The 14,425-nt window shown below is 34.5% G+C and overlaps 1 protein-coding gene across 4 annotated transcripts in view; it reads right to left on the bottom strand.

Moving 5' to 3' along the window:
• Positions 1-1,115: 1,115 nt before the first annotated feature.
• Positions 1,116-14,425, bottom strand: part of MIPOL1 (mirror-image polydactyly 1) — a 190,581-nt gene continuing 177,271 nt past the window's right edge. For all 4 annotated transcript variants that reach the window (XM_026711259.2, XM_087921916.1, XM_087921915.1 and 1 more), the window contains one exon: positions 1,116-1,824. In XM_026711259.2, coding sequence (XP_026567044.1) covers positions 1,758-1,824 — 67 coding nt within the window. In that variant the 3' untranslated portion in view covers positions 1,116-1,757. The remainder of the gene's footprint in view (positions 1,825-14,425) is intronic.

The following is a 14,425-nucleotide window of genomic DNA, read 5'->3' as shown; positions in this document are numbered from 1 at the left end:
ATTTTGCATAATCATGTAAGTGGTTGAGCAGGTGAGTGCATGAAGCTTCGTTTGCGCATGCGCAGGAACTAGGTTGCGTACACAAAATAATCCCCTCCCTCCCTCTTGCCACTCTGCTGCCACCAGTCCACGGAGCAAGAAAGTTTGGGGACTGCTAAAGGCAGAATCAAGGAAAAAAAGTTAGCTGGTTTTACCTCTGCTAAAATATTGAGTTCTATGCTGTAGGCAATATGGCTTACCTTCTCGAACCACCCTGTTGTAGAACCCTAATACATTGTCACTAAAGTGAAAAGAGGGGATATTATTTTGTCCCTCTGCCTCCTTTAGCAGAAATGATAGGTACATAAAAGCCAGGAAGTCCTGCTCGGGCAAGTTTTTACCCCAAGAATTGTTAGAATTCTTTCAGTTCAGGTGAGTTCAGTGCGGGGAGCAGAATTGTTTAACTCTTATAGCAAAAAGGCATCGGACTAAAGATCCCTGCTGCTATTAACTTTACCTGGGCACCAGGGCAAGGATATATTTATGAAAGTAAACAGTAAAAAAAATGTTTTTATGCAAGCAATAAGAAGCCTATATCCTTTGATTATTAGAGGGTATTTCCAAAGGCATTAGGCTCCAATAGAGCGAGAGTCTCCTTTTGGTTTTTTTCTTGCATACTTGGCCATCATATTATATTTTATATTTTGTATAAGTGGTAGTTTTGTTTCTTTTTTAATTTTTAATGTTTTTATGCTTTACACTGCCCAGAGTCACACTGTTTGAGTTGGTTAGGCTTATACATCTTAAAATATTAATAAATGTGCAGAAGATTCCATAAAGTACACTTTACAATAAAAGTGAGAGTTGAAAATGAAAACACTGGAATTTTTAACAGAGTTTTTTTCTATTTCTCCTTCAATAGTAACCATGCTAGAGTCTCTACAATGCATAGAACAGTCATGAATATCTGCTGTTTTACAACATCATGTGTTCCACATCATTTGGGGGAATAAATGTTTTATTGTACTTTTTAGAACAATTTGCATTTCTTAAGATTCATGATAGTGTCTGAAATAGTGTAGGGTACACATATATGTGTCATTGATTTTCATCCATCAGCTTTAAGTATAATTAAGTATTGGTTTAACCATTTTATTTTATTTATTTAGGCAAACAACAATCATATAAACTATTCAACATGAACACACAACCCAGCATATATGCTCCTGTCTGACAGATGAATATTCTCATTCACCAATAGGGTACTCATAAAATATCGGCACACCTTGGGAGGTAAGGTTTGACAGCATATTAGCAATGGATAATTTTCCTCTAGGTTTCCCTTTTTTCATTAGAAGCACCTTACATTTCAGCATCTTTTGCCAATCTTAAACATTTCTATTCAGTTCAGAGAATGTAAGAGTTTAGAAACACTCTATGGTATTTTGTACATTAAATTAGAAATAAAAAGCAAGAACTCCATAAAGAACAATTGACCATTAAACAGAGACTCCCACAGACAACCACACGCTTTACTAAATGTACCAAAATAGATCTGCTACAAAAGTAAATTTGACCAAATACCTTTGGATAAATCTCAGATCTCAGCAGCCAAGTGGTTAAACATTTATGATTTGATTTTATCTCAGCTTGGAATGTCGTTGGAGTGTCCCACTTCTGACAACTGTTTGCTAAGTTAAAGCTTTAATGTTTACATAGCACTGAATGAAGCAGCCTGGTCTCCAGATGTGAATGCTTCCTTAGACCGGTGCTTTCTATCAGATCACCATCCTAATGGACCCTGCTCCAATCTTCTTCCTTAGGACGTCCACCAGTCTTTGCAATCTGGAATGGAGGAAGGGGTGGGGGGAGGAAGAAAAGGAAACTAATATTAGGAATGTCCTGACTGAAAAGAGACAGTGTTTGCTCTGGACCAATACAACCCAGGGGTGGTCATAGAAGAAACAAAGCATTACTGTAACCGAGACAGGCTCCCAAGGCAGAATGCAGACAATTTGTAAGAAACTTTTAACCTACAGCCTTGTCACAGTCAGAAGAGGGTGTTAATTCATCTTCCACTCTGTGACAAACACAATATCTCAGGCTCTCATGTCTCTAGGTTTACACAGCATTTTGACAGTTTGTATGTGAAGCTTCTTGTAGAGATGCCATTACACAAGCAACAACTTCCAAATTCATGGTACATGTACGTGGAGGGAAATATACACTGCTGCCCTGGTGGTGATTCTTAAACATGGAACGTCTAATTAATAAAGCATTACGCCTTCATTTCTGCCTCAACTGCATATGAGCTTTAATTGGATGCTCCCTGAAATGTACATTTTCCTACATGTGATTATGTAAAGTTGAACCTGAAAATGTGATTATTAATTATACTTTTACACTGTTCAGTAAGAAGAATTTGGTGGAGAGTGTTGAATACTAGCACAAAAACTCTACAGGTGATGTAGTAGTTGAAGTGCAGTATTGCAGGAAAACTCTGGAATTCGATCCTGACAGGGCTCAAGGTTGATTCACTCTTCCATCCTTCTATAATACTGCTACACTGTAAATCATCCAGAGAGTGCTGTAAAATGCTATTGGGCGGTATATATAAGCCTAAACATGATTGCTATTGTTATAGGGTTACAATTTCTATCTCCTACCGTTAGTTAGCCTTCTCTAGCTTGATACTCTTTGGATGTGGCAGTATTTACCAGGCATGATGGAAGCTGAAATCCAATATCTCTGGAAGGCAACATGAGATGAATTATTATTCTACTACCATGTTTCTCAATCTTGGCCACTTTTAAGAGGTGTGGATTTTTTCTCCCAGAATTCCCCATGCTAATTGGGGAATTCTGGGAGTTGAAGTCCCCACCTCTTAAAATGGCCAAGGTTGAGAAACATTGTTCTACTGTAAGCACTGGTACTGATATATCTTGTTGCCCATTCTTACCATAGGTTTTTAATCCAATTTCCAATACTATAGGGAAAAGAGCAATTACATTTTTCTTTCAGCTTTCCTCCCAATTCTTGAGTATTTATTTATTTAGGTGCCTTTAAGTCTTCTGATAACTGACAGATCCATGCAGAAGTGGTTTGACACTGCTTTCTTCCTAGGGCTGAGAGAAAGTGATTGGTCCAAAGTTACCATCTTAGGTTGGGGATATATGACACAAAACTAGTTTCCCATCATTTGATGAAGTTATGACACATATTTCAGCATTTTTTTTCCTTGCAGATTGCCATATTCCCAAATTGCAGATTCCCATATTTCCAAATGTAGTAAAAACCAATTATTTTTAAGAACATACATGGTTTTAATTTGACTATTCAGTTCTATAGTATGTCACTGTTGCTGTCGCAGTTCCTTCACGAATCTTTTCATAATCTCTCTTGCCTGCATTATGATGTACATGAGTATTTTTGCAGTGATGAAGAATATGTAAATGATACAAGCACATGAGTCTACTAGTCCATGAAATTCTCAGTCATTCAGGGCATGGTTGTCCCAAAGGTGCTTTTTTCAAAAGATAATTGGACTTCGTTTTTCCTTGCAGATGCTTCGCTTCTCATCCAAGAAGCTTCTTCAGTTCAGAACAGAAGCTTTATTCAAGAAGCTTTTTGAATAAAAAGTGAAATGTCTTAAAGGAAAAACAAATCCAATTGCCTTTTGAAAAAAAAATCACCTTTGGGACATGAGTCAACCCTTTAGCATTTATCTACTTTCTGATGCGTCAGCAGACAATGGCCCTTCATGATCTCTGCTAAAAGGATTTTCCAACTATTTCATCTGAAATGACTGGTAACTACTTGACGTCTTTAGCAGGCATAGCAAACTATGGACAAAATAGTGATAAGAATGTTTTGCAACTCTAGATTTTTCTGCTTTATATACTGAGTATGGGGTGAAGGAAAGAGCAAAGCTGAAGCAATATACTGTCAGTTCATGCTGATATTTGCACATGTTATCCATTTTTCTATTAGTTTATGGGAAAAAAAACTGGAATGTGTTCTAATATGGATTTAAAGTGTTTTTCCCCTCTCAAAATATATAGTTTAAATGGGCACTTTGAAATATTGGATTATGGAGAACTCTGTTGTTATATTTGGAAAAAAACACAATACCAACTGGTATCTGGTTGCTGATATGTCTGAGATGAAGATTAACTAATTTTGTATATAATCCTTCTAGAAAAACCTATCAGAGCATGATTAAGAAAAGTGAAAACAATAGAGCAACATTTTAGTCCTATTTCAAATAATATATCTGATCTTTGTTAAGCTTGTTATTTCATTCTGAACAGCAATAAATTGATGGTTGATGTCAGGTTTTTATACTTTGATACTATGATAATTCGAAATGTTTGTAGGAACAAATGATGTTGGAAAACTGATCTACATCTATGAATTGAACATATTTTGGTTGATATTTTAATAATTATGAACTCCTTTATCTGTGCTGTACAACTTTTTCTGAAGATTAATTTTTATGTGGCATAAAAATACCCATGAACAAAAATGAGCATGAATCTATCGTTAGTATAGGAAATTAAATATACAACACTTTTTGTGATTTGTACAACTTCCTGGCAGTTAAGCAGAAACATTAATATAATATGAAAAGGAATTCCACTCTCATTGCACAAACAGAGAACTTTTAAGGACTAATAGATGAGAAATAGAGATCTACAACAATTATTCCTTAAAAATATACTATAGTTCTTACTACTTTTCATGATGCAAACTGAAACAGCAGAGGTATACAATATATGTGGAAACTGTAACTTTTTTTCAGGAGATACTAGCTTGCCTACAACTTTTGTAGCATTATTCAGAAAACCTCTAGCTTTTCTTACAGTTGGGTATAAATATACTAATCCAAAAAATAATTATAGAGGAAAGGCAGCGGAAAATGTAAGAGAGTTTTTCAGTAACAGAATATGATGCCAGATATGTATTTAATTATATTTTTCATATTCTCTATATTGCTGAAGATCACTGACTGGACTCAAAGAATTACAGGGGTAGAAGAAGGTCACAAAGTTGAGACTGTGCTTATAGTTATTTAATTTTGAGCATTCCTGGTGAAAGCATAGATGAGCAATATTATGCTTGTCAATGGCCACATCTATTCCTTCTACCCTCTTTTGAGGAAACAGCTAGGGTGACAGGAGCACATCACATATTTGTCTGGGTCTTTTTCCTCCCCAGGTTATTTGTTTAATTGTTCATTTTTAAAGTAATCTATTCTAAAAATAAGTTTGGTAAAAATTGTTGATATGCTATTGAAATTGGCTTCCATCACCTTGGAGCTTCCCCAAAATATTCTATGGGCCTCAGTAAGGTGAAAAACTAAACCTAAAAATGGAAATTGTGCCCCTCTCCCTATCGTTCAGATATTTCAAGGGTAAAACCTCTCTTTGCCTAATCCTATCACATGCAAACTGACTCTCCATGTCCCTGACAAAACCCCTCCTGCAACCCTACCTAAACCAAAGAATAGAAGCCCTTATCAGCTCACAGAACAGCCCAATGATAAAAAAAAAGAAATTGTAACCTAGAGAAACTCCAACCTTGCATCTTCTATCAGCTGATGAGTCCAATATTCCGTCTCCTTAACAGCTTTGGTGCCCTCTTGAAAGGCTCACTTTTGTAACTGCAGAACTCACCCTGTGCACACTGCCAAGGATCTACCTAGCTTGCCCAAACTGGTCAGCCAATCAGATGACTATGATTTCCTGCCTTATAGTCCTCAACTTCTATAAAATTTGTTGCTTTCCAGTAGTTTAGGGTGTCTCTTTCTTGTAAATCAGTCACCTAACGATCATTAGTACTTTTCCTCAGTGCTGTGATCTTACTTTGGCAAAATCTATAACACGCTAGTGCATACCAAAATTAAAGGCATCAGGTAACAATTAACAGACATCTAAGATCTGGAGGATTATCATCCAAGTCATTAATATTAGACTAAATATGTAACTATTTTGGGATTTATGTCTCACTTAATCCCTATCTTCTCATGAAGTTGGCACTCTTTATGTCCCTTGTTGTTTTTATCATTAACATATATGTACAAAACTATCTTCATTCCATCAGAAGGAAGGCCATTGATTCTACATGAAGCCCAAAAGGAACCTTTGGTAATATTTGCCAATGAATTTCAATACTATTTGAATTACACATCTATTAGAATATAAGGAATACAATAACTTAACCCAAGAACCTAGAACATAAATGGAAAGACTTGAGACAAGGCAGAATAGAGTTGTCTGTGTTTGAAAATAAATACCCACTGGATGAAAGTTGCTGTCTTCTGTTTAACTTTGAAACTGTCAGGCCTCATTGAAAATAATGAGGCTTAACAATCATGGCTCTTGCTCTTTAAATGAATGATGATGGCTATAATCAGAATAGGGTAGGCCACACCACATATAAGGAATGCAAAGCCACTTTGCTTTTTGTTTTATTTGGGAACAGGCATGTATATTTTTGAGGGCTAACTTTTTTAAAAAGTGAACCCAAATTAGAAGCAGATTATCAAAATAAGCCAAATCTCAAATACCATATACTCTCTACTACATGTAAATTCCATTTAAAGAGAAGGTAGGGATTTAAAATTCGTAGCACTGACCTATCCTGACACTATTCCTATTTCTCCCTTCCCCATTATCTGGCTCAAGGTGTCACTATAACTTTCTCCGGGGATCCCAGGCTACTCATTCTTCCATTCTTCTTTTGTTCCATAGTCTAATTCATGGTGTATTTTGCCTGTGCGAGGAAAGAGTTACAAGAGAGTATATTCCATAGCATGGCCACGGCATAGGAGAAGATTTTTGGTATATGCTTAACAAGTTATTCCCAAAGCAAATTGTAACTGTAGGAAGAAGGCATTCTTCTTCCTATCCAATTTTATACCAAACTATGGTGCTATCACAATTGTTTCTTGACTTGCATGAGGTTCATACAAAAGGAAAAAAAAACAAATATATGTAGTCACAGATGTGTGCTGCAATGATGTGCAAGGAGAATATGATTCTTCAAACATACCAAATGGTTTAACATTTGCATATTGCTCATAATACCATATTCTATCTAGACTCTACATATTCTGATCAAATATTCTATTTCATCTTAAATGAATGTTGTGTTCTTCTGTTTTGCCTCTACAATGTATGCAGTCCTTATACCAAGTATTGAGGATTTTACAAACTTCTCAAAAGAATTTAGTTGAATTAAGTCTTAGGTGCTTTTTCCACTCATTATTTTAGCAGGTATTTTTTTCTAATAAACAAACCTGTAGCTTACTAAAGAATTATAAATATTTGGAAATCAAAGTTTCATGATTATTTCTCAGTTCACCCAAAGGATGAATCTTCCATTGTTGTCACTGTAACATTGAATATATTTAAAATGACTAAAATGGATATCATAAATTTGATTTATAAAAATAAAACATAAGCACAAAAGTAATTTTATTATTGGGTCAGAATTGCCACAGATAATTTGACTACAACTAGATTTTATAGGTTGTAAAATATTAAATTATTTTCATACAGAAATTATTTTTTTGAAACAGTCATATAAATATTCCTATCCAATGGTTCAGACTAGACAGTTGGCAGAACTTCATAATTAATTCAAACACATTTTTTAAAACTTGTCATGATTTTTATCTTACTATCATATTCAAAGTGGCCTTTTTGTGTATTTTTTCAAACATTTTAACAGTTCTATTTCATTTTTAAGCCAAGTTTTCGTATTGCTATGGAATTATTTCTAAAAGGAATGAAAAATATAAAAATATTAAAATGACATGGATTTGTTATATCTGGGGAAAAAGAATTTAAGTAAACATTAATTGGCAGGAACATCTATCTCTTTTATAATGTAAAAGTTAACTCATTATACGTTGATTTCTGTAGCCATTATTCAAGTAGTTAAAACTGCTTAAGAAAAGATTATTTAATCGTGTACTATTTAACATATTATGAATTTTTAAAACAAGGCTATTATGCTTCTTAGCACTGAACAAATTATATGGCTCTAAGCTAAACTTCACATCACCATGTCTTATTTCAATTCTCCTGGATTAGTAGTTTATATCATTTAACTTTGTGATGCCAATACTTGGGACTGCTTTAAAATCTTTCACAATGAAGTATGAATTAATAAAATTATAGTTAAATGATTTCTTAGTAATGATACTAGGTTATACAATTGTTGATTGATAATATGAGTTATTATGTAATATAATTATATTAGCGTTTAGGAAATGGATGCACAAAAAAAAGGGGTAAACCAACTGATACACTGTAAATTTATGAAGAAGGATGATGTTTTTATGTTTTATGTTGTATGTTTTATGTTGTTTTGTCTGTTGTTAAAATAAAAAACTTTAAAAAAAATCTTTCACAATGGTGCAACAACAAATCTGTTTGTTTATTTTTAGTATGTTAACGATGTATAAACGTGTGTGTGTATGTGTGTAACTATATCCAGGGGTGGGATTCAAATTTTTTAACAACCGGTTCTGTGGGCATGGCTTAGGTGGTGGGCGTGGCTTAGTGGTCATGTGATTGGGTGGACATGGCTTGGTGGTCATATTATTGGCTGGGTGTGGGCAACTCAATATCACTCACATCGAGGCATGCATCTCCTTACCTGGCTTCTCATGACTGTGGGATGCTGCAACAGTCATAAGTGTGAAAAATGGTCATGTCACTTTTTTCAGTGTCATTGTAACTTTAAATGGTCACTCCACACAAGCAAAGTACCAGCAAAGGAGGGGAAAAAAACTCCAGAGAAGTTCCTGAGACAGGAAGTCTAGTCCTGCCAAGAATGTAATAAGGGTTAATGGAGAGGCAGTTTCTGTAAGCAACACCAGAATGTTTCCTTCCTGCCTTCCTTACAGGATTAGGCCAGTAATTTCTTCTAACAACTGGTTCTCCGAACTGCTTAGAATGTTAACAACTGGTTCTAGCAAATAGGTGCAAGCTGGTAGAATCCCATCCCTGTCTATATCTATGTATGTATATATCTACCCATCCATCTTCATTATAAATGAAATGAATAATAAGTACAATTTCTGTGTTATGTGGAATCTGAAAGCTACTCAGGTTTATGAGGTACACTCATTACAAACATGTCCACTATGTTATTAAAAGTTGTTTAGAACAAGAAACAAGCTTCAGTATAAAGGTTTTGTCTTCTGAATATAACTATTTAGGGATATCATATCAGTGAGGATAGAGAAATAGCATCAAGTAAAAGGATTATGCGGGACATTGAGTCAATAAAACTTTTTATTTCTACCATCCTTAGAAAATTCCAGAATGGCCTTCTACATTATTCAAAGAGGAAATAAACCATTAATCATTGGCTTAAAAGTTTGCAAATTATTTCTGTAATTCAGAACTTTCTGTTTTGAATTAGATTGCTTTCAGAAAACTCATTATAACATATTACACACATAACATTTACTAAAATAAAGTGATTAGATATTAGATAATTAATGTCAAGTTGTCATTAATAATGTTGGATTTGCTTAATTTCTTATTTTTTTGTTTCTTTCCCCTTCTGTGTATTTTCCTTCAGATACAGTGTGAAAATTCATGATAACCATAGGCCCTGATTTGATATTTTTAGCCAGTAATGTGATTAATCACTACATTTGGAAGGATCATTCTTTTTTGACCTCTTCAAGTACTTAACAGCAACTGAAAAATATTATTTAAAGAAATATGAGAGGATGCCTGCTTTGTCTTTTCATTGTTCACATAAACTGGAATACTCACCCAGATAGTTTTTAAAAAGTAATATTTTCATTACGTTGTTCATTTCTTGACATACAATGAATCTGTTTAAAACGTGAAATATTTGTGTCTGTGTGCTTTGAAAAACAAATTAAGATGAAGTTTTATAGCTTTGTTAGTAACACTTCTAGATTGTTTGATCTCTCAAAATAGGAAAGAGATAAAATAAATGGAAATCACACATACTATCTAATACATAACTAATAAAATATGAAGAATTATTGGTGCCTGGGCCTCCAATGGCTCTAGTCCAGCTCAAATAAATATTATGAAATGATTCTATCTCATGCCTAAATTTGGGGTTAACTGCTGAAGGGACAAAGCATCATAGTGTACCATTAAGAATATTTCTCTGTATGTCCATACTATTTAAACCTGATTAAATTGTTAGGTAAGGCATTGATATTTGTTGTAATATTATTCCTCATTCACAAGAGGAATGGCTTGCTCCACACACAGAACACAACTCTGTTTCAACCCCTTTCACGTGTTGGGATTCAGAGTAAGATAGTAGGTGAAGTACCTCCCTTGGATGGTATGTGGTAGCAACAGGAATTAATAAGTTGCTACCCTGAGAAAAGAAGAGAAGCAATGATATTCTATAGATTCAGAGAGCTTCTGAAAGAAGTTTGAACCTCCAGTGTTTTTCAAGCTTGGCATCTTTAAGAGATAGACTTCAACTCATAGAACTTGACCTCTTAAAGTTGTAAAGTTTGAAAATAATTGTTCTAAACTTTCATCTATAGGCTCAAGTATGCTGCTACAGGTATGTATTAGTACTTAACTTAGTAAACATTTATTACTTGCTAAATGTGTAAATATATTAGTGTGCCCTAAGCAACCAAAAGTCCTGCAGATTAAAATGAATAGTTTGAATTCTGCATGGAAAGATACTCTGGCTCTGAAAAAAAAGCAGGCTTTGGTCATACATGCCACATGAGCATTCAATAAATGACTAAGACTTATTCAGAGTATTAGTGACTCTAGAGATGGTTAATTTGTGAAGAAGAAAGCAGAAAGCTATAGAATCTCTACAAGCCCTAGTTAGGTGAAAAGAGGTATTAGAGGTTTTTGGCAAAACATTTAATCAAGTATTAGTTATGAGCAGAGGTGGTATTCAGCAGGTTCTGACCAGTTCTGGAGAACTAGTAGCGGAAATTTTGAGTAGTTTGGAGAATTAGCAAATACCACCTTTGACTGGAGATTTTACAGTATCCTCCCCCTGCCACGCCCACCAAGCCATGCCCACAGAATTGGTAGTAAAAAAAATTGAATCCCACCACTGGTTATGAGGGTATGTATCTACCTGTTAGACATTCCCCACCCCCAATAAATAGGGATAAAATAATCTCAGAAGGTTGAAATGAAGCTCTCAACATTTTTTCCCCTTCTTGTCAGTTATAACAACAAGAAAAACTAGCCAATAGTATTGAAACTGCACAACTGATAGGAGAGGAAACATAAGCAAATCAGAAAAATCCATCCTTGCACAATTTACAACTTTATCCTAAGGAATGAACACGGTGACAAAATCAACCACAGTATCTTTATATAATACAGTATATAACAGCATACAGAATAATATCTGACAATAATGAATAGGTTTGGATTTTTTTGGCACCAATCTCCTTGTGAAAAAATAAGTAGGAAATACTCAGTGGGAGATGAAAGAATGCCAGGGAACTCATGTAAAGGCGGCAATATTGCCTGGTTTTGCTGCTGTGGCCCAATAAAGTCAGAATAAGGTGACCACACAATTTATGTCGACATTTACTTTTCTACTGCTACAAGGATAATGCAGTAATCTGGCTATTTTCTCAACTATCATTCAACTTTGATTACTCCAAGCATCAGAGTCTTCTCCAATGGATCTTTCCTTTACTTTGTGTCTCTGAAATATCTAAGCTTTAAGTTTCAAATTAGTGGTCCCAGTGAGCAATATTATTTGACTTCATGTCATATCAAATGTTTTGTTCTTATTCATCCACATATTCTTAACAACTTTCTTGAGCACTACAATTCAAATGAATAATTTTTTCTTCACTTAGTCCTAATGGCGATACAATTTGGAGAAGCATTCCTGTCAAACAGACAACAAATGGTCAAAATTGGGAGTGTCCTATCAAATTCTGTACCTGTCAATAGTGGTGTCCCCCAAGGCAGTGTTCTAGGACCAACTCTCTTCATACTCTACATAAATGACCTCTGTGATCATATTAAGAGCAACTGCGTTCTTTTCGCTGATGATGTAAAGCTGTTCAATACCACAGACAATACTGCTACCCTTCAAGAAGATCTTGACTGTGTATCAGAATGGTCAAACAAATGGCAACTTCAAATCTCAACAAATAAATGCTCTGTCTTACATATTGGCAAAAAAATCCGAAAATAAAATACAAGCTGAATAGTCAAGATCTTGTTGATGATCCAAGCTCTGTAAAGGACCTTGGAATACTCACCTCTAATGATCTAAGTGCTAGTGCCCACTGCAACTACATAGCCAAAAAGGCATTAAGAGTTGTTAACCTAATCTTACGTAGCTTTTTCTCTGGTAATATCACACTACTAACTAGAGCATACAAAACATTTGCTAGACCAATACTCGAATACAGCTCATCAGTCTGGAACCCACATTACGTATCTGATATTAGCACAATTGAGAAAGTCCAGAAATATTTCACAAGAAGAGTTCTCCACTCCTCTACTCGTTGTAGAATACCTTATGCCACCAGACTTGAAATTCTAGAACTAGAAAACCTTGAATTACGCCGTCTTCGGTCTGATTTAAGCATGGTATATAAAATCATACATTGCAATGTCCTACCTGTCAATGAATACTTCAGCTTCAACCATAACAACACAAGAACACACAACAGATACAAACTCAAGGTTAACCGCACCAAGCTTGACTGCAGGAAATACGACTTTAGCAACAGAGTGGTCAATGTCTGGAATACTCTACCCGACTCTATAGTTTCTTCCCAAACCCCAAAAACTTTAACCTTAGACTGTCTACTATTGACCTCACCCCTTTCCTAAAGAGGTCTGTAGGGGGCGTGCATAAGCGCACCAACGTGCCTACCGTCCCTGTCCTATTGTTTCTTTTATTTTTCTTTTATTTTTCTTATATGTACTCATTTCATGTATTCATAATTATGTATACACTTTTACTTATCTCGTAAACAATTGACAAATAAATAAAATAAATAAAAATAAAACTACAGCCCAGCAACCGTTGTCTTCATGTTGTCTCTGTATTTCAATATTTTGCTAGATTTTTCATGGTCTTTTTTTCTCCATAATCGATGATCCTTAATTTCATGACCATATCACCATCCTGTGAATTTTTGAGCCTGAAGTTTAGGTTTTTCCTCCCAAAAATACTAATCACCAATTGGCTTTTCCACTATCTTATCTTCAACAAGAGATTACTTTGCTTGTTCACATTTATGCTGTCAAAAAGTTATCATCAGGATATCTAAGGTTATTGATTTCCCAGAAAATTCAATCCCAATTTCTATTTCTTCTGACTAAGCATTTTTATAATCCATTTCTGCATGTAAGCTAAATAAATATTGTAACAATAAATGATTTTGGTACAATTCTTTCCCAAATTTAATCTGTTGTTTCCTTGTTAATAAATTCTTCAATTGGTGGATGAGGTAGCCCAGTACATCATTGTTTTTTAGAGTTAATTTTTGTAGAAGTCTCAGAAAAGCAAGTAGCAGGAAAACATATCTCAGGGTTGTTGTTTTTTTTTGATCAGTAGAAAAGATACAACATAAATGATAATGTTGGAATTATTAAAAATGCTTCGTCTTATCCCTGCATGAGGTGAAAGAGCAACAAAACAGAAAAGAATAACACTGAACTGCATTCAATAAAGACGGAGGGAAAGAAAACACCACAAGATAGGTAGCTTTGTTAAGAAGATTAATTTCTTGAGAAGGATCAAAAATGGCTCAATGTTTATATATACAGGTGCTTGAACACTTTTAAAGGCAAATGAGATGATTTCTGGAAAAAAGTTCTTATTTTCCTCAGTGTTATTGATGGTAAAACACAGTTTATTAAAGCAGCTTAAGTGTTCCACAAAACCCCACATAATTCAGCTTTGCAAAACAAATATAACGCAGAAACATTTGACACCAAAACCATTATTGACTGCAGAATATTTCTATTTTTGAGGGAGAGTCTATGTAGTTTATATAGCTGAATTTAAAACATGTCTGAACATTGAAAACTTGGCAAAGGGTTACTGGTGCACTGGTGTGTGGAATTTTGAAATACATTTAAAAAGTCTCTTAACAGCAGAAAGTAATTGAAATCATTGTATCTAAGGTAACTGCTGTCAGAGATATTAAATAGATGCAGTAGGAGTAAAATCAAATATAAAGAAGCTTATAATAGCCTTTGGACAGATGGTACCAGTAAAAATGAACTGTGCTATCATTGTGGCAGAGTTTCATACTAACTCAACTGACAGATTTGATTTTATAATAGATTTTAATCTGTTTTTTATTATTTTATTCCAGAATTTTTAATAGTATATTTATTGAGTATTTTTATTTGTTCTAGTCTCTGATCTATGACTGTAATAAATAAAATCTGATTCTAACTCAATGGAG

Source organism: Pseudonaja textilis, chromosome 1 (genome assembly GCF_049901715.1).
Source record: "Pseudonaja textilis isolate UNSWEBS1 chromosome 1, rPseTex1.2, whole genome shotgun sequence".
NCBI classification, from domain to species: domain Eukaryota; kingdom Metazoa; phylum Chordata; class Lepidosauria; order Squamata; family Elapidae; genus Pseudonaja; species Pseudonaja textilis.
The sequence above is the reverse complement of the archived record's forward strand: the minus strand, read 5'-3'. Positions and strand labels throughout refer to the sequence as shown.